Raw genomic sequence first — 20,773 nt, 5'->3', positions numbered from 1 at the left:
TGTAATATAATTATTGCTGTTTATCAAAGTACAGCATTTTTATGTTTTATTTCCAGAGTTTGCTTTTAGAAATGGTGACTCAAATAGCTTAAAATCTTATAATAGTAACCTTCTGCCTAATACAACTGTTGACTTTAATTTTGTGTGTATAAATTAAAAATATATACACATATATCTATCTGCCTTAGTTCAATTTCACTAGCCCCATCTAAACCACATGTCAAACTAAACACCTGCAAATTCATTTATATCTTCAAATAAACTCACAATCAGAATTTCCATGCACTATTATAATGGCATTCATTTTTATTGTCATATGGATTTACCTTGTTAACAAAGGAAATGGGAACTGAGCATTCATCTAAATAAAAACAGAAAATTAGACAGAAAACCCTCGCACAATTATAACTCTATGTCTATTGAATGTGTTTTTTAAATATACCCTCCAGGTTAACCTTTGTGGAATTTGGATAAGCATGTACTTTGTAATTTAAACATATATGACAAATATATAAAAGCTACCAATGTGTGAATTATTTTATTTATATATTTTTCAATTGGTTTTCAGCTTTAAATGCTTTTTTGTGCGCAGCTTTTTCATCCATCCGGTCCAGTGAGTTTTCTATGGTGGTATGTAATGTTACCTAAAAGATTAGAAAGCAGTCTTTTTAACTCATTATTGCTGCTGTTGTATATAATTCTAAATAGAGAAATTATTACTCAAGGTCTCTGAAGAGATGGTTGGAATTCGATAAACCAGTTTGTGTAGTACTGTATAAGGAAGGCATGATAAATCTATATTACTTAATTTTAACAAGCAGTTTCCTGATTAAACATAATGCACATGAATAGTATTTTAAATAGCTTTGAATAGTATTTTAAATCCTTTTGAATGTACAGTATACTGACTTATTACAGAAGGTTATAACAAAATATATAGATTGTTTATATTGACCTAAAACCAATTTTCACGGAAGTCCAAATTCTGAGTTTGCACCGTGCACTACAGTGTACTCCAGCAATACAGCAGGCACATGGGCTTCACTGGAAACTGTTTCATTTTCATTCTACTTATCTACAAGTTAAGAAAATTAACACTTATGTTTGATAAGCAAATTATGAAACCAAATTTCTTATGATAACACAGATCTGTGCAATATTAAACAAATTCAGTTTGTTCTAAATTGGTGTAAACTCAACTGTGCACAAAGCTTCGGCTAGACGGAGACGGTCCTTAAGTAAAAGGGGGGACTTTGGAAAATAGTGTGATTCCTCGATTAAAAACACAGATGGTGAACCCGACTCTACAGATTCTGAATATCCTCCATTTTTTAAAAATGTTCTCATAAAAATTAGGCAAATTCAAAAATTCTAATAACATTTATTTTGTGACATACTGATAGGTAGCACTTACAATTTTGCCATTACTGTAAATAATAATGAGCAAAAGATTAAGCAAGTGGTTATACATAGATTTTCTTTTGGCAACATCATGAATTTTGCATGTAAACCAAGGGAAATATTCATGTCCTGTGTGATTTTGATGAACAGCTCAAAAGCATAATTAGACCAGGAATTTTCACTATCGCTCTTCCCATCTCGTGCACTTGCTTGCTCACCAAATGTGAAATGTTCGCCTGTTCTCTCAAATGTGATGGTTGCTGAACTTATTTTTAGTGTCATTTGATAAGCTTCCCTGCTCGCAGAGAGACATCCCACTGACCCAGCCACTGGTCATTGTCTATACCAGTTCACATCAAAGCAGGCGCGCTTTGTCAGGTTTCGACTCGAATATCCATTTTGCATTTCATGTACAGTATCGAAAGTGACTGCATCATTCGAGCTTTTTTTCAGCTGCTGCTTTTTTCTCCCCCACAGTGTTTTCGCTCACACTGACATCATTTGGGATCGTCGTCTTGACAAGGCGGTTGGAAAAAAAATTTCAGTAAATATATTTTTCCTCAACGTTTGGGAGAGGGGCTGGAGCAGGAAAATATAACTTGATTGTTTGGTTACAAACGAGGGTACCTTTTTTCACCTACGCACATAACCAGTGCAAAGTACGTTTTAAAAATCCAAGCAAAGCTTAAATAGTAATAGGTCATTCAATGTCAAAAAGCATAAAAAAGATGAGCAAAATCTTCACAGGCTGCTGCTTGCTGTTGCCTTTAATTATATTAATTAAACTTTGAAATTCTCATGCAAAGAGAGTTGCTGGCTTGTGACACTGCAAAGCCCTTGGAGATTTGAAGAATAGGGGGGATACCAGCCTATACAACCTTGGGTTGTAACAGGACTGCTCTGTTTTATCTTATTTATTTGTTTAATAAAAGTAAGCAGATCAATGAGTATGCTTTAATATGATGACGCGTTATGCGCTACTGAACACAGGATTACAGCAATGGCAAAGCACCAGCCACTATGTCAGGCCTCAGAGCACCAATGTCTCAATTTCTGAAGAAGACCTTTGGTTATAGGCTGTGCTGCTATAAGATAACGCTCTATTAATTTCCTTTCCCGGCACATAATGAAAGAAAGGTGTCTTCAAAAACTAAAGGGCAAAGTCTAGCTGATTCCCATACCTTGGGGCATCCTGTCTACATTTTGTCATGCGTGTGCACTTTTCAGTGGAAAATGACAAGATTTTCAGTCAGATGGCTCCCGTAAGGCATTGTAAAGTGGTGAAGTTGGAAAGATCTTGTGATGTGACATCGCCGAAAGGCAATGAACTTATGCACCGGGTAGGCCTGGTGGGATTGCTGCTCTGCCTGTGGCTAATAGGTTCTATTTTGACAATACACTCTGTCTATAAAATTTGGTTATCCAAAACAGCACATTACGGTCAGACTACATTCAGACTTGAAAAAAGTTCAAAAGTGACTTCAAGTGGCAAGAATCGATGGATTTTTCTTTATGCTCATGTTTACTTTCTGCCATTGCTGTAGTGCCATTACTCTGGAGCGATGATCAGGAGAGAAAGAGCTCATCTGTTAAGTTAGCTTTGTATAGTTCTTGGTGGGTTGAAGAGAAATCGCATTGCACTTGCTGCAGTTTTGTGACAATAGTTAACAAAATGCACTACGAAGATGGTGTTTTCCCCATCTTTTTATGAAGATTATTTTTGTCCATTGGAAGTAGAGAGTCCTTCACCATTCCTCAGTAGGTAGTTCAGAAAATAAAGCAGCTCTAGCTTCACCATTTTTACTGTGCCTGGTCTCGGCTAAAGTTTATGCAGCGGCCCTGCAAAGCAAAGGGAAAAGATAAAGTAAATTATCTAGGGAAACAAGTTGCTGTGAACATATAATCTAACTGCTATTAACATGCAAGTGGGGAAGTGAGAAGCGTTAGCACCCTTTAAATGTGCTAATTATCTTCATTTTTCCTCACCCACGCTTCTTGTATTCTTTAATATTGCTGTAATTGCAATAAATAATTCAGCCACAGCAAGCAATATCCTTTATAATGTTTTACAATATAGATTGAATACCCATTAACAAATGTCACTTGCTACTGGGTTTTGTTGAGTTGCTATTACTTTACATGGAACTGGAACCTCCAGAATGATTATACCATCATGCCCTGGATTGTACTGCCACTTTTGCTGAATGCTACAGTTGGCATTCCATTCTGTGTCTGCACGCAATATAATTAAACACATAAAGGCACAAAATTAACAGATACACAACAGTAGTGAAAACAACTTTTTGAAAGTTGGGTAGAGCAGCATTGCCCTTTCACCTCAGATTGCTGGCTTCAACTCCAGCCCAGACTGGGCTGAAAGTCTAACCTGATGGCTGCAAGGATCCTAAATAGCCAGTCTTAATCTAGATCTTGGTGAATATGCATTCACAGCATTAAGACTGTGATGTGCATCAACCCTAATTTATAGGGTTAATCAGAAAGAATAAAGGAAGTGCAGCTGAGGAAAAATGAAGGTGCTGTACTAAAGTAGAAAGGGGTGTTCTTTACAAATCTGGACATTTTGGAATGGGCAGAAGAAACTTTACTCTGCATCTGCCCCTTGATAAAATCATCCAGAAGTGTTTGATACCAACACTAGATCCAAAAAAGTTAAGTAAATGTCTATGCACCTTTTAATACAAAACTCATCGTTTAACAAAGTCGTTTTTGGTTTCATTCAGGTGTTTGAATTTTTTGTGTGTGAATTTGACTTTGATGTATTTCAAATAAGCATTCAATTTTTGAAAAGCAGGACGGAACGAGTACAGATTTAACGTTGACGTGTGAATCTATTTATGGTAAATATAAGTATCCCTGTAATGGACATATCTCTTACTGAGAACCACAAGTTGAATGCACTATAACCAATTTCTGAACAAATAAACTTGTCTAGTTCACCCTCTCCCCCACGAATTGATGATCTCTAATGAATAAACGAGACCTTCTTTGAAAGAGAAAAAAAGACTTTTAGGCCAAACACATAAATATGTTGCATATGATAGTCTAGTGTGGCAAATACAGTATTTGAAAAATGGTTTTTCTGTATATCCAGATGCAGACATATGCACAAATAATTTGCTAATTACTGTCATAGAAATTCATAGTATTATAATATCATAGTAGGTACAGTACAGGAGGAGGCCATTCGGCCCTTCGTGCCTGTGCCGGCTCTTTGAAAGAGCTATCCAAGTAGTCCCATTCCCCTGCTATTTCTCGATAGCCCTGTAAATTTTTTCCCTTCAATTATTTACTCAATTCTCTTTTTAAAGTTATTATTGAATCTGCTTCCACCACCCTTTCAGGCAGTGCATTCCTGATCATAACAACTCTCTGTGTAAAAGTGTTTCCTCATGTCGCCTCTGGTTCTTTTGCCAATCACCATAAATCTGTGTCCTCTGGTTACTGATCCTTCTGCCCCTGGAAACAGATTCCCCTTATTTACTCTATCAAAACTGTTCATGATTTTGAACAGCTTTATCAAATCTCCCCTAACCCTTCTCTGTTCTAAGAAGAACAACCCCAGCCTCTCCAATCTCTCCACATAACTGAAGTTTCTCATCCCTGGCACCATTCTAGTAAATCTCTTCTGCACCCTCTCTAAGGCCTTGACATCCTTCCTAAAATGTGGTGCCCAGAATTGAACATGATACTCCAGCTGAGGCCTAACTAGTGTTTTATAAAGGTTTAGCATAACTTACTTGCTTTTGCACTCTATGAGCTCAATTTTAAAACCGAGCCAGGAAGGGGCCGGGGGGGTCAAAATGAGGTCGGGAAGCCCATTAGTATGGGTTTCCCGGACGTACTTACAATTTTGACGTAAGGATGTGTTTTATTTTTCTTTTTCGGCTTCCCATCTGACTGGCCTGATTGACAGGCTGGTTTCAGTCGGGAGAGGACGTGTTCAAGTAAGTCTGCAGATAAGTCTTTGTTTGTATGGATTGGGGGGGGGGCATGGGTGGGCACAGGTCGGCATGGGTTGGCACAGGGGTTGAGAGTCATGGGATCGGGGGGGAAGGGTCAGTCACGTGGGGGGTGTTGGAATCGGGAGTCATTGCGGGGTCTGTGATCGTTGAGGGGAAGGATCGGGGGTCGGGGTGGGAGGATTGGGGTCGGAGTGTGCGGATCGGAGTGGGGGGGGAGGATTGGGGTTGGGGGATCGGGGTCAGGGGTCGGAGGTGGAGGATCGGGGGAGGGGAAGGGGGTCCGTGATCAGGGGTCGGGTGTCCGTGATCGTTGGGGGGTCGGTGCAGGTAGACTTGTTGGGCCTGGGGGAAGCATTCCTGCTCCTCTGGGCCCACAAGCTGTGCCTTTCTAGGTACCTACCTGTTAGTGTCGGGCCTTCTCACCTCCTTTCATGAGGTGTAAAACAGAAGGCCCGGGAATCCCGACCTCCCGGGGTTGAAATCGAGAAAAATGGAGGCCTGAAGCCTCCTTGAAAGGCTTTAAGGGCCAACCCGCCTCCTGGGAGCGGGTTGGTCGCCCGCCCCTATTCCCGCCCTGGTGAAAACTGGAAATGGGCGGGTTGGAGGTGGGTCTGAAATGGTGGCAATTTTCAATGCCCCCCGCCCCCAACCCACCCGTTTTTTACTTTCAAAATTGAGCCCTATGTATCTATTAATAAAGCCCAGGATCCCATATGCTTTTTTCAACAGCCTTCTCAACTTGTCCTGCCACCTTCAAAGATTTGTGTATGTGCACCCCCAGGTCTCTATGTTTCTGCACCCCCTTTAAAATTGTACCAGTTTATATTGCCTCTTCTCATTCTTCCTACCAAAATGCATCACTTCACACTTCTCTGCATTAAATTTCATCTGTCATGTGTCTGCCCATTTCACCAGTCTGTCTATGTCCTCCTGAAGTCTGTTACAATCCTCCACATTGTTTACTATATTTCCGAATTTCATGTCAACTGCGAATTTTGAAATTATGCCCTCTATACCCAAGTCCAGGTTATTAACATATATCAAAAAGAGCAGTGGTCCTAATATTAATCTCTGGGCAGCACCACTGTATACTTCCCTCTAATCTGAAAATCAGCCATTCACCAATACTCTCCGATTTCTGTCCCTTTAATCCCATAGGCTTTAATTTTGCTAGCTCTCCTCATACGACAGTCCTGCCATCCCAGGAATCAGTCTGGTGAACCTTCGCTGCACTCCTTCTATGGCAAGTATATCCTTTCTTAGGTAAGGAGACCAAAACTGCACACAATACTCCAGGTGTGGTCTCACCAAGGCCCTGTATAACTGCAGTAAGACATCCTTGCTCCTGTACTCAAACCCTCTTGCAATGAAGGCCAACATACCATTTGCCTTCCTAACTGCTTGCTGCACCTGCATGTTTGCTTTCAGTGACTGGTGTACAAGTCCATTATGTAGCACTTTATCAAATGCCTTTTGAAAGTCCATATACACAACATTAACCGCACTACCCTCATCAACCCTCTCTGTTACTTCAACAAAGAACTCAAGCAAGTTAGTGAAATATGGATTTTCCTTTAACAAATCCGTGCAGACTTTCATTTATTAGCCCATACTTTTCCAAGTGTCAATTAATTTTGTCCCAGATTAATGTCTCTAAAAGTTTCCCCACCACCGACGTTAAGCTGATTGACCTGCAATTGCCGGGTTTACCCCACTCCCCCTTTTTGAACAGGAATGTAACATTTGCAATCTTCCAGTCCTCTGGCACCATCCCCATATCTAAGGAGGATTGGAAGATTGTGGCCAGAGCCTATGCAATTTCTACCCTTCCCTCAGTAACATAGGATACACCCCATATATCCTATAGTTCCCTCCTTTATCGTCTTAACTTTGGCTAAGATTAATTTTATACTAAAAAATTAATCAGTTACACGCATGAAAGCAAATAGATTGGGGATTAGTGGGAACTTTTAAGGCCAAACTAAGCATGTGAAACAAAACTCTCCTAATATAGAACAGGCAGATCATTTATCCATATATGCAACCTCAATGTGCTTAAGATACATGCGGGGAAGTAAATTTTCAACTTCACCACATGGGTGGTAATCTAGTGGATCAGAGCGTCTGCCTGTTATAGAACCTGTCCGATTTTCATTCTGTTGAATTCAACGGAATGAAAATGGGGAAGATTCGATAACGACCAGGTTGCTGCCCATGCGGTGAAGATGAAAATTTACCCCATGATGTCAGCAGTTCCACAGATGACAATGTACACAAGCACCTTAATTTTTCCCCTGCTACAAATGACAACCTCACAGTGGCTGTATAGCATCCAGAAACATCTGACATTACATATAAAGGTTGAAGGAACAGGAGGATGAATACCTAGTGAAGATATTAGTACCTTGCTCCTCACCCAGCATCGCAGTCTCCCACCAAGGGACCCAACACCATATATAGAGCTGCACTTTAGCATCCATGCTATTACTACTCCTGATTTTGCCAAATGCCAAACAGTTAAAGAAATAGTTTAAGCAGTCCTTCCAATTTGAGCTCTCGAAAGTTGAGAACCTGTCCTCCTTCAACATGAGGAGGGATAATTATGCATTGGAGCCAATTCCTAACTGTCTTGCATTCCCATGCCCATTAATGCAGGTAGTTCAACAGGATCAGTATCCTAAGATGAAGATGGGTTGGAGCTCAGCCTCCATGAACTGACAAAAACGGGCAATTATGGAGCATAAATGAATGCATATGTTCACAATGTCAATAGTACTGATCACAAAAATAACCGGACAGCTTCTGGCAATGCTAACCACATTTATGGCACTGTAGAAGCAGTGAAGAAATTGGACCGTGTAGCACCCATTTTTAAGGTGCTCCTTGGCCTCCTGAGGTCCCAAAATGGCATTCAGAATGCGCGCGCATGCTTCTATTGTGACGTGCGCCGGACGCCATCTTGGTAAAGGTGTTTGCGCACGCGCAGATAACGAGCGGCGGTACCATGTAAAGTAAGGAGAATATGCATTAGATCAGTGTGCAATGCTGATTTAAAGAGATAGATAGCATTTTGACACTCAACGCTCCAGCCAACGCACTGTCTTAACCATGACCAGCTGAACATGTCGTGGTCGGCCTGGAGAAACCCCACCAGCACTATTTAAAGGGACCATGCAGGATTTACAGATTAGTTACTGGATTATTGCTTCTGGCTGCTGATGCATTTGTAACTGTTTTTGGAGGTCACCTATACTTGAATAGTAGGATGAGGAGACATAGCCTAACATTTAGAGCCAGGACCTGCAGGAATGAAGTTAGGAAATGCTTCTACATGCAAAGGGCGTTAGAAGTTTGGAACGTTCTTCTGTAAACGGCAGTTGATACTTGCTCAATTGTTAATCTGAAATCTGAGATTGATAGATTTTTGTTAACCAAGGGTATTAAGGGATATGGGGATAAGACAGGTATATGGAGTTAGGTCACAGGCCAACCATGATCTCACTGAACGGCGGAACAGGTGCGAGGAGCTAAATGCCACTGCAGCTTGCTGACTGCTGTTATACGCCAACTTCTCCTGCAAAATAGCAGGACGTGTGTCAGTGAGTGTCCTGCAGGATGTTTGGGTGATGTGCCTGTCATGGTTGAATAGCTGCCAGTGTGTGTGACCTGCAAGTTGTGGGTGTGTGGCTTGCAACAGTGATAATGTGTGAGGGTGAGAGGAAGCATCTGATTGGAAGAGTTGAGTACTGATTGAAAGAGTTTGTTGGTATGTGGGTGATGGGGGTGTAGTGCATGGAGCAGTGGATGCGGCTAGTGGGGCAGTTGGTGAGTCTCATACTCACCCTCTGATGCACCTCTTTCACGGTCAGCCTCACCCAAAGCAATGCATTCATCGGCTGACCACTTCACCATCAATCACTCACACGTTTGTACTTTCTCCCCTTTTAGGAGAAGAGTGCAAAATGCACGCAAGAGGGCGAGGACTGGAGGGGGGCCACAACAAATAGTGGTCCTCACAGAAGCGGAGATGGCGGCCCTGGAGATCAGCTGCACCCTCGAGTGCCCGCTGTCGGGAATGCCGAGACTGGCACCCCAAAAACGTCTGGTGACACACCTTTAACATTCATCACACGCTTGAATTGATGTTAACAATGCTTGACATGTTGAACACCTCAGCATGCTCATCGTAACATGACACATCTGTGATGATGCTTAATATTGCCTTCTGTTCCCTTACAGGCCCTTCAATGACCGCAGTGACAGCAGAGAGTGATTCCTCAGAGGAACTCCCGGCCTCTGAGGGTGCACCGTCACATCTTAGTGAGCCATCACCAGCGCAGATACACCTCGGTGGGTCCTAGTAATCAGTTAGTTGGGTTGGCATCTGGTGAGTCACCACACACAAGTGAACATGAGCAGAACCTGGTGGCAGCTGGGGAGAGTTCCCGTTGTTTGGCGCACTCCTCTCCAGGCTCTGCTCAGCTGGACGCAGATGCTGAACCCCAGGGGCCATCCTTTAAAAGGAGAATGATCGAGGGACAGCAGCACATTTGCGAGGTACTGGAACAGGTGCCACGCACACTCTCCACGATAGCGCAGAGACGAGTCCAACTCCTGCATTAGTGGAATGGTGGAACAGGTACGTGAGGGAATCTCCGAGATAGTGTCACAGGGACCTGAGGAACCGTCTGAGATAGTGTCGCACGTAACAGCTGAAATGTCTGAGATAGTGTCGCAGGTAAGTGCGGGAATGTCTGTGATGGAGAGAAGGCTAGCCTCCATTGAGCTTCAAGCACGGCTCACAACTGGATCCATTCAGGCCCTGACAACAGCCGTTTGGACTCATGGTGAACCACATTCTGCCACATTAAACAGGCAAATAGAAACTTTACAACTGGGTTTCCAAGGCATCATACATGTCCTCCAAGCTGTTCTCCAGCAGGGTGGTAGGCGTAATATGGGCCTGGTCCAGGAGATGGATGATGGTGAAAGGGGACATGGAAGTGGGGACGCCACTGAAAGCGCTCCCACATCTCACCCACTGCCCCCTCTCAACCAGTACCCGCAATGCTGCTTCCTCTCCAGGTGGCCATGTCTGCCCCTGCATAAGTGCAGATGGAGCGGCTTTGGAGGGGCCCTCACAGGCTCCAAAACCCAGAGGACGTAGGCCGAAAGCATCTAAACAGTCCGGGCATGGACATGAGCAACCTGCCACTACCTCTGCTGAAGCCACAGGGGATGCACCACATAGAAGTGTAAAGGCTAAGGATTTGTGATCTCGAAGGGTGTGCACAAGGGTGTCTGACATGTTGAACATAGCGCCCTTTCATGTGCTTTATCACTTGATGCCACCCAGTGGGTGATTTTACAGTGGGTGTAAGTGTAGTTGCAGGACTGTTTTGTGCAGGGGAGAGGGGCTGGTGTTGGCGCTGCTCTTTCCAGGTGGTATGAGAACTGGACTTTTCTCATTTTCTGATCTTACGAGAACCATTCACGAGTGACTCCCTGGCCGCACGAGCAGCCAGGTGTGCTGCTGCTCTACCCATGGGTTCGTCCTCCTCCTCCTCTTCCTCCTCCTCCTGCTGCTGCTGCTGCTCCTGCTCCTCCTTAATGTTCATTGTAGATGTGGATGCTGGATGAGGGCATGAGGCCTCATCAACTGGTACCCCTCTTTGTTGCGCCATGTTGTGCAGGACACAACACACTACTAAAATGCGACCCAACTCTCCCCAGAACGACCGAGGCACCGAAATCGCATCTTCAGCAACCCTATTGCATGTTCAATTATAGACCTGGTGGCGATGTGGCTATCATTGTATCGATGCTGTTGCTCAGTGATGGGGTTCCTCAGAGGTGTCATGAGCCATGTGTGCAGGGGGTATCCCTTGTCCCTGAGGAGCCAGCCCTTAAGGGTGTTCGGTGTGTGGAAGATCCCCGGGATGTTGGATTCCCTCAGAATGAACGAATTGTGGCAGCTGCCAGGGAATCTGGCGCACACGTGAAGAAATCTTTTGCGGTGGTCACAAACGAGCTGAGCGTTGATGGAGTGATAACCCTTTCTGTTGATGAACAGTCCTGGCTCGTGTAGAGGTGCTTGGATTGCTATATGCACGCAATCGATTACACCCTGCACCCGTGGGAAGCCAGCCACAGAGTGGAATCCCACTGCCCTCTCCGTCTGGCTAAGGTCGTTCATGGGGAAGTTGACCTATTGCGAGGCCCTGCAAAACAAACAGTCAGTGACCTGCCTTATGCACTTGTCGGCAGACGACTAAGAGACCCTGGCAATGTCACTGGTGGCACCCTGAAATGATCTGGCGGCAGCGAAGTTGAGGGCAGTGGTGACTTTAACAGCGACAGGTTGTGAGATGCTGTCAGGCACAGCCGGGAGCAGCTCGGCATGAAGGAGGCTGCAGATGTCTGCAACCTCTTGGCGATTCATTCTCAGCCTCCGATGCACTGTTCCTCAGAGAGGTCCAGAAAGCTGAGCCTCGGTCTGTAGACCCTCTGACGAGGGTAATGCCTCCTGCGACATCGCTCCCTCTGTTGTTGCCCTCTGTGCTCTTGTGCAGGTGCCTGTGGTGCAGCACTTTGTTGTGGAGCTCTAAGTGGCGTAAGTATGTCACGGCACACCATGCCTGACGAGGATGGTGATGTTCCTCGTCCTCGGATGCAGTGGTCAATGCAGCCATCGCGCCTCCAAATCCTGATGGTGTCAGTTTGAGGGAGTCTGAAAAGTTGGTAAATATGTGTAAAGAGAGCAATTCTGAGTGAAAACCAAGAATTCTCAGTCTAAACACAAAGATCTCCCAGCCAAAACTTTGTCTGAGTCACCTGAATACCCTGCTGCAATAACTTACCTTTTATTCCCATCTGTCATTTAAATGGCCAAATGGCTGCCGGCCGCAACCCGCTGACTTTCCCATAGCGTGTTTCACACAGCACGGGAAACACATTGAGGCAGCGTTGAAATTGCTTGCCTTCATAGTTAATCGCATTTATGGATTTTTTAACTACTTCAGTTGAATTGCTGCTTTAAATATTGTCCCGCCGGCAACTTATGGGTTCAGGAACGGATCGCACACCAGATGATTCTGGGTCATGCGCATTCTTCGGCGTGTTGGAGCCGGGATTTCTGCCCGCTCCTCAAAAACACAATTCTATTTGCCCCCCATCCCCACAGATTTCTTTTAAAATCGTGCCCATTGAATCTGTGGAGATTTGAGGGGAGGAGAAAACTAGTGAGAAATACTGTATCAATCAGATAGTCTATAATTTGTAAAATATATTAAATGAATATATCCATCCACACTAAGTGTGCTTATATACTCATATTATATCATCTTTTTTCAAAATGCAAGGACACAGTGGAGCACTGAAGAGCACCACCCCCACCTGAAGTGCACACCATGCCAGTAGTGCATGAGATGTGGGTATGATGGGGTAGCACAGAGTGAGGCATTAAGCAGGGAGTGGTTGATGACACTTTCTCTCTATTTAAAACTAAAATCTGCCAGTAGCCAAAAGAATTAAAAAACATCAAACAAGTACCTCTATTGTGAGAAACTTGGTGACAATTCCTGTCTTTGAATGAATTTGAATGAATAACTGCAATCTTTACACGTGTGCTGGACAACATGAAATACTCCTCACATCCCGTGACACCATTGTATGGTACAAGTCAAACTGTAATATAATAATATTAAAGATAGAGAGGCATTTCACCTAGAAACCTCATCTAGTACAGGGCAGAGGGTCAGTATGTTGTGTTGTATGGGGTAGAGACTTGGTCGGTCTGCTTTCAAATGAATGTTGCTAGAGCAGCAAGATCATATTCAGGACTTATTTACATCCTTGAACATGACATTGGAAGATGGGCTGGGTAGTATAGAGGAGTTCCGCACTCAGATATACTTTGCATCTCCCACACAAGTGATGACATGGTTACCTATGCTATAGTCTTTCATTGAGTATGTGGAAACACGAGTGGCGTGTGCAGTGGAGACCCACTGTCACAGGCCATAAACGCAGTAGGGATATCTCTTATGAAAGTTCCCAATGCTGCAATGAAGGCTTTTGGGTCAAAACTCTGTTATACAGTCATATCCAGCTTCAATTATGGGTATGGTAGTGTAGTGGTTATGATATTGGACAGCAATCCTGCTTTAGTTTTAAAACCCACCATGACAAGTTGTGAATTTGGGAAGCTGTGATGCAGTGCTGTGGGGGTCTTAGTGGAGGAGGTGGTCAGGCGGAAAGGGTTGTTATTCCCCGCAGACGGACAAAGACCACCTTGCCAGACAGCCCGGCAACAGTGGGCAGATGTAGCGGAGCATGAAAATGGCAGGAGTCTCACACCACATACCTGGTAGCAAAGTAGGAAGAAATTCAATGACTTGTCCAGAGCTGCAAAAGTAAGTCTCCCATTAAGAGCTTTCTTACAAGCAGCCAGCCTCTGTTTGTGTGAAAGAGTGTGGAAATTGAGGACTGGTATAGGATAAAGGCATCATAACAATTGCAGGATACCGGGCACAGACCTGCATGTCATCGCACACCAGCTGCACGTTCAGCGAGTGGAAGCCCATCCTGTTCACGTATACTCCAGCATTGGAGCACACAAGACTATTTGTGTACAATCGATGATGCCCTGCACCTGGGGGAAGGCTGCAATCCTGACAAAACCCAGAGGCCTGTCTTCCTGCTTCATAGCCTCCATAGAGAAGGAGATGAAGTCATTGACTCTGGCAAACAGCGTATCCATCACCTGCTTGATGCAGGCATGCACAGCAGATTGACTAATGTTGCTAATGTCACCTGCTGCAACCTTGAATGATCCCGAGGCATAAAAATTCAGGGCCAATTACTTTACATCCCACAGGCAAGGATGAGTTTTACCTGATGCTGGGCTGCAGTTGGTGCTCTGTGTCGGCCTCTCTGGCAAAGCAGAGCCTCCTCACTTATTGCTCCTCGTTGAACTGCAAGTTCTTAGTCTGTACACTCTAGTGGAGTATGACCTCCTGCAAGCTTCCCTCCTTCTGCCTTTTCTCCCAGCAGCTGCAGGTGTCCGGACTCTTTCCTGCTGCTCCTTCTCCTCTGCTGCCAGCCAAAATGGCATCCCAATCACCACACCCATGAAAATTCCACTATTAACTCAGCCAGATACTTTCTGGAAAGTTTAATGTCAGCTACAGCAGCCAAACCAGCAACAGCAGCATACTAGCAGTCAAAATGAACAAACTAGTGATTTACCAGTGAGCAACTAATGACTCCTTTAAATAACGTTGGAAATAAGGCCCTCTTGACTGATCCTGTCTATGATTTGTGGGTCTATTGTAGAGCTGGCGAGCATCACGCTAAAGTTGTTCAAAATGGTATTTGGGTCCTGGAACAAACGCAGGACCCTCATTTACATATATTTAATAGGCACCTGCCCATTTCAGGCGGGTGTGCTGGATACCTAACAGGAAGCCTGATGGTGTTGGGTGCAGATGGGTGGGTGAGGCCGCGATCCAATTTCCTAATGTCCATATACCCACCATTAAACAGGCGGGTGCCTGTTGAAAATCCTGTCTCCTGAAGTGGCCTAGCAAGTTAACAAGTTGTAAAAACAAATCATTAAAGATTCACCAACACCTTCTAAGAGCAACTAGGGATGGGCAATAAATGCAACCTTGCATCACCCACATCCCAAGAATAAAAAAAACACAGAGAATGTTTACAGGCAACTTTGAGGGATGGATTATAAAACCTCAAAAATGTCCATTGTTCTGTGCTGACAAAGATTGGTGAGGAAATGCCTTGGTTATCCAGCCAGTACTACTGTTTCAACTAAAGGACCAGTTAACAGAGACCACATCCATAATCAGCTCAGAAATGTTCACGACATAATGGGAAAATAGGGCAGAACAACACATGGGCCCTGAAATTCATGGGTAGGCCTTAGAAAAGGGGGACAGATAGCTGGGAGAGCAGACTTCTGCCCACCCACTGCCGATGTCCCTGACTTTCTCATAAATCCTGGGGTCAGGCTATTTTAAATCATTTTAGTAGGTCTCCATGCTGTTTTTGGTGCATCTAGAGTTCCAAATTTCAATCATTTAAATTGTACTACAATACAGCTGTTCATTTGTGGGCTGGCGTACGGGAACTTTCAATGGGGTTGTAAAGGGGTTCAGCTGCATCTGCCCACCAGTACACCGGAAAACTGACCTCTCAGCCCGAGGAAATTCAGGGCTATTGTGCAAGAAATGAATCATCTGTTGACCAGAAGCCAAACAAACACACATACAATGCACAGGACAAAACATAAGGATGGCCAATAATAGATTAAAATCAACCCTCAGGTCTTCATACATCAGGTGACACACCTCAGGCACAGTCTCCTGAGTGAGCCAGAGCCTCTTCAGGCACTACTCCTCCATCATACTCAGGTAATTCATGCTACTGTAGTAGACCCCCTGGTAGGTGTGGTACTATTGTGACCTCATAAGCCTCTGCATTCCCAGGCCTTGCTCCTTCTCTTTAATCACAATATGCCCACACTCTTGGTCAGAAATCTCCTACAGTATTCATTGCTTTCTTGTTCTTCACAACTCTTTGCCTTTGTTATCCTAACACCAGATCTGGTCTGGAGTTAAATACTCGCCTTTTGATGCGCCTCTGCAGTTGCAGAATGCAGCATGAATTCCTTATTAATAACCCGTAACAAGTTCAACTGGACCTTTTTTTTTCATCGACATTTTTATTGCTGGTTTTGAGAGGTAGGCATGCTCAGAGCAGCACAAAACAGGGATGATTAATATGTCGGTGCTTTCTCCCAACATCCTACCACTCTTCACTCATGTACTTTCTTTGCTAAGATTTTAAACAGAGGACTGTCAGGCTCTTAATTCTGAAGCAGATTTGCATATAGAACCTATCTGCACGCTTCCATCTTATAGGTGATTAGAATATCTAAGAGCTACTAAAAGGCCAAAATTTCCTTTGTTGCTAAGATTGGCAAGAGAAGGAAAGTATACCCCAATGTTGTCAACATAGGAATAAAACACTTTCCAAATCTAACTGAAGTCATATCATTTTTTGATTGAGATTAGACTTTAAATTAGCAACGTTTGTGACTGTATTTCCAGGGCGACTTAAAAATACTACTGCAGGCCAATCAATATCAAATATAATTGTAAACCCATAATGGATGTCATGGGTTTCCGTTTCACTTGTGTTACTATTATTATACTACATATATACATAGGCGATGATGATAAGGTGACAGCCACATGCTGCGCATCAAGCATCCGCTCCCCAGAAAACGCAGGTGGTAAAACTAAAAGGGTGAGAGCGGGCTCGCAAGTTGTACACCAGGTTCATTTGGCACCTACCCCAAAATGCGACTAGAGTTCCTGAGCAGCGGGCCAGCCACATAATACCTGATTGGAATGGGCCCTGAAGAGGAGGCTGCCTTTAAATAAAAATAAAATCCAAGTCCTCCGCCCCTTGCCATGCCTGGTACCTGCCATGCCTCGTCTTCCCCATTCTCCTACCCAAGACCGGTGCTCCTGCACTCCCCATGTCAGGGAAGTGCCTGCTGCACAACAGGTAGCCACAGCCCTTCACTGCCTGCCTGCATCCAGTAATGCAGTGCTGGCACTCCCAGTGCACCTTGGGAGATGTTCCTGGAGCACCAGTAAATTATGTAAATAAGCTACCTCACATTGTGGTGCAAGGCCAACTCTTTCATGAACAGGTAGGTGATGTGCCCGAATAGTGTAGGGAGTGGAAGCGGGGGTCATATTATTGGCCCCAAAATGTCCCATGTGTACCTAGTAGATAGGGTTCTCTTTATAATGAATGTAAAACCTGATATATATTTTCATGTGATCTAAATATAAGGGAGTGACTTTTACAACTGTGTGGTTTGCATTTTTAAAAATCCGATCTGCAATATTTAAATTGTGGAGTGATTGAATCTGCAGTCATTTTGTTTTGTGACTTTATTCAATGCAACGATCTCAAGTAAATTCAAGATGGTTCTAATCAGAGAAATATGGTACACAGAAATTTTTTAAATGAACAAAGCCTTGTGTTTGGTGGGTGACTGTGATAGAAGTTTCTTAGTACAGCTGCGAGGGAAGAGAGGATGTGGCTTTTAATTGAATCAGCACGATCCTTGCCAGCGGAAGTTTAGTAACCCTCTGTTGTCTCCTATTGGATTTGGCAATAAACTTCCTTAAAAATTACTGACACAATTCCATTTCTGTGCTCTAAATGTTTCAGCCATACAAGGACTCCCGTTATGGTGCAGCAGCGAGAACTAAAAATAAAACAATGGGCTTGTTTGGAATGCAAATGTATGACTTTTTTCTGATGCCAGATGACTGGAAGAAGCCAGTTGCAGAAGTTTCCTGTTTGATGGACTGCTGCAATTCTTAACTGCTCCTCCTTGATTTTATCAAAGCAAATGTATGTCGCTGTCATGTAACAGCTCTGGGCACAAGCTCTTGCTGTTTTAAACCTATTTTCTGAAAGCTGTCAGTACATTGGCCACGGCTACCTCACAGAAGGTACAGCAGGCGCAGATGGCACTAATGCATGAATATGATCGAGGCAGATTTTCAGCATAGGGAGCCCAGATCCAACAGGTTCCAAATGACTGCAGTGCACTCACTCTTTCCAAGGATTACCAAGGTTAAAAAATGATAAACCCCAGATACTGTCAAGGGAGAAACAACTGAAAATGTTAAGAATTCATTGCTAAATGTATTTTACTCCACACCAAAGACAGCATTCGGTGTACTTAGATCAAGAACATAACTGGACACATCTGTGTATCAAGTTGTTGGTATAAGGGTGTGGAGTCCAGATGTAACTTTGTGCTGCATGAATGTATTTCCTTACAAACAACGCTCCTTTTTGGATGTTATGCATTGAGAGGATCAGGCCTCTGGTCTACACAACAGGTGTCTGCACTCAAACTACATAAACTATCTTGCAAAAATGTTTCTTTTAAGTTTGTGTAGGAATCCACTTTATTTCTTTCCAGTTTTTTCCTCCCCTTTCCTAAACCCTCTGGTACTATTCCTCACATGACCTTTTTACTATATATATTAATGACTTGGACGAAGGAATAGAGCATTTTATATCCAAGTTTGCAGATGCCACTAAGTTAGGGGGCACAGCAAGTTGTGTGGATGGGAACAGGAAGTTAGAAAAGGAGATAGACAAGATAGACCAAGTGAATAGGCAAAACTATGGCAGATGGAGTTCAATGTGGGGAAGTGTGAGGTTAGCCAATTTGGATCTGAGAAAAACAAAACGGAATATTTTCTGAATGACGAAAGACTAGGAGCTGTGGAGGAGTAAAGGGATTTAGGTGTCCATATCCATAAATCACTAAAAGCTAGTGCATAGCTACAAAAAGTTATCAAAAAGGCTAATGGAATATTGGCCTTTATCTCCAGAGGGTTGTAATTGAAAAATGAGGAAGTGATGCTTCAGTTGCACAGGGACTTGGTCAGATCCCATCTGCAGTACTGCATTCAGTTTTGGGCACCAAATTCAGGAAAGATATATTGGTCTTGAAAGGGGTGTAGGGCTGATTCACCAGAATAATAACTGGATTTGGTTGAATTATAAGGACAGGTTGCATAAATTTGCCTTGTATTCTCTTGAGTTTAGAAGATTGAGGGGTTATCTAATCGAGGTATTTAAAATGATTAAGGGATTCGATAGTGTAGATACATAGAAACTAATTCCTCTGGTGGGGGAATCCAGAACAAGAGGGCAAAATTAGAGCTCGTGAAATCAGGAAGCACTTTTTCACACAAAGGGAACTCGCTCCCCCAAATGAGTCAATTGAAATTTTCAAGATTGAGATCGATAGATTTTTGTTAGGCAAGGTTATCAAGGGATATGGTCAAAGGCGGGTAAATGGAGTTGAGGTTCAGATCAGCCATGATCTAATTAAATGGCGGAAAAGGCTTGAGGAGCTGAATGGCCTACGAGCTTCCTATGAGCTTACATGGAGCATCAGCGGCTTATTGAACTATGGAGTGGGAGGGAGTGGTTGCTACTACATTTGCCTCTGGTGTATCACGTCAATTGCAGATGCGCTAGCCTATCCTCACATTACATCTACATATCTGGACTTTCCAGAATGGGTTACTGAAAACCATATCCTTTTCCTGTCACTGGTTCTGAGAACAAGCTCTAGGATCTATTGATGATATCATAAAATAAGTCCAAATGGCTTCTGACAGTCGGGCATTCAAATCAATTCAGAATGGCCTTAACTTTTTTAAATAACATTTTAGTCACAGAGATTATTTTTTGTTATGACGCAAAAAGAACAAATATGTTTGGATTTCTGAGGTTAATAGTGTCTCTAATTCTACACTGGAACATAGATCATTTATAGATGTGAGAAATAATTTTAGTAATCACTATTTGATTTATTTTTTAAACTTAGCAGATTTTGACAGCTTCAAGAACTTTCATTGTGTAAACAACCCCATTTCCTGGTTTAGGCAACGTAAACAAAATGGAGAACCTCAGAGAGCAAAACAGAAGAGCTAAATTTGCCACTGTGAAAGAGTTTATATTTAGAGTCAGTAATGTTCCAGGAGCAAAAAATCCATTTTAAAGTCCATTTCCTGAAGCACGCTACTGTTTTCAGACAACTTATCAGCCATCTTAACAACAGTCAGGCATGCTAAGGATAACTTTAGAGCCTGCACTACTAGCTGGGAGCCTCACCTGCCAGCAGCATATATTGGAAACTCCTACTAAACCATCAGTGTTTGATTCAATCTCTTATAATTGGAAAGACAATACCCTTTATTTAAACAACAACAAAAACTTGCATTTAGATAGTAAATTTAACATAGAAAAACGCCCCAAACAATTATAGAGGCGTAAGGAAATTGGGTCAAAGAAGGAAGTTAGGAGGGTTTACCATAAGGTTGGTTGAAGAGGTGGATTCTAAGGAGGGTTTTAAAGGAGGAGAGGGAGGTGGAGGGACAGAAGGGTTTGAAGAGGGAATTCCAGCAAGTGGGACCTAGGCGGCTGAAGGCATGGCCTCCAATGGTGGGGGTGAAGATATGGGGGATGCGCAAGAGGTTGGAGTTAGAGGAACAGAGCTCTAGGTTGATTTCAGGCCTGGAAGAGGTTACAGGGATAGGGAGGGTGCAGCCATGAAGGCATTTAAACACAAGGGTAAGAATTTTAAATTTGAGGTGTTGGGGGACTAATAATCAATGTAAACTAGTGAGGATGGACTTGTGAGCAGGACTTGGTGTAGAACAAGATACAGGCTGCAGAGGTTTGGGCGAGCTGAAGTTTGTGGAGGGTGGAGAATGAAGGCCGGCCAAGTGGGAATTGGAATAATTGAATCTTGA

The 20,773-nt window shown here is 43.4% G+C and overlaps 1 protein-coding gene across 1 annotated transcript in view; it reads right to left on the bottom strand.

The window, feature by feature from the left end:
* Nucleotides 1-1,361: 1,361 nt before the first annotated feature.
* Nucleotides 1,362-20,773, bottom strand: part of antxr2a (ANTXR cell adhesion molecule 2a) — a 232,900-nt gene continuing 213,488 nt past the window's right edge. The window contains exon 17 of the mRNA XM_067990638.1: nucleotides 1,362-3,240. Within this exon, the coding sequence (XP_067846739.1) occupies nucleotides 3,202-3,240 (39 nt within the window). The 3' untranslated portion in view covers nucleotides 1,362-3,201. The remainder of the gene's footprint in view (nucleotides 3,241-20,773) is intronic.

The sequence above is a fragment of the Heptranchias perlo genome, chromosome 1, assembly GCF_035084215.1.
Source record: "Heptranchias perlo isolate sHepPer1 chromosome 1, sHepPer1.hap1, whole genome shotgun sequence".
Taxonomy (NCBI): domain Eukaryota; kingdom Metazoa; phylum Chordata; class Chondrichthyes; order Hexanchiformes; family Hexanchidae; genus Heptranchias; species Heptranchias perlo.
The sequence above is the reverse complement of the archived record's forward strand: the minus strand, read 5'-3'. Positions and strand labels throughout refer to the sequence as shown.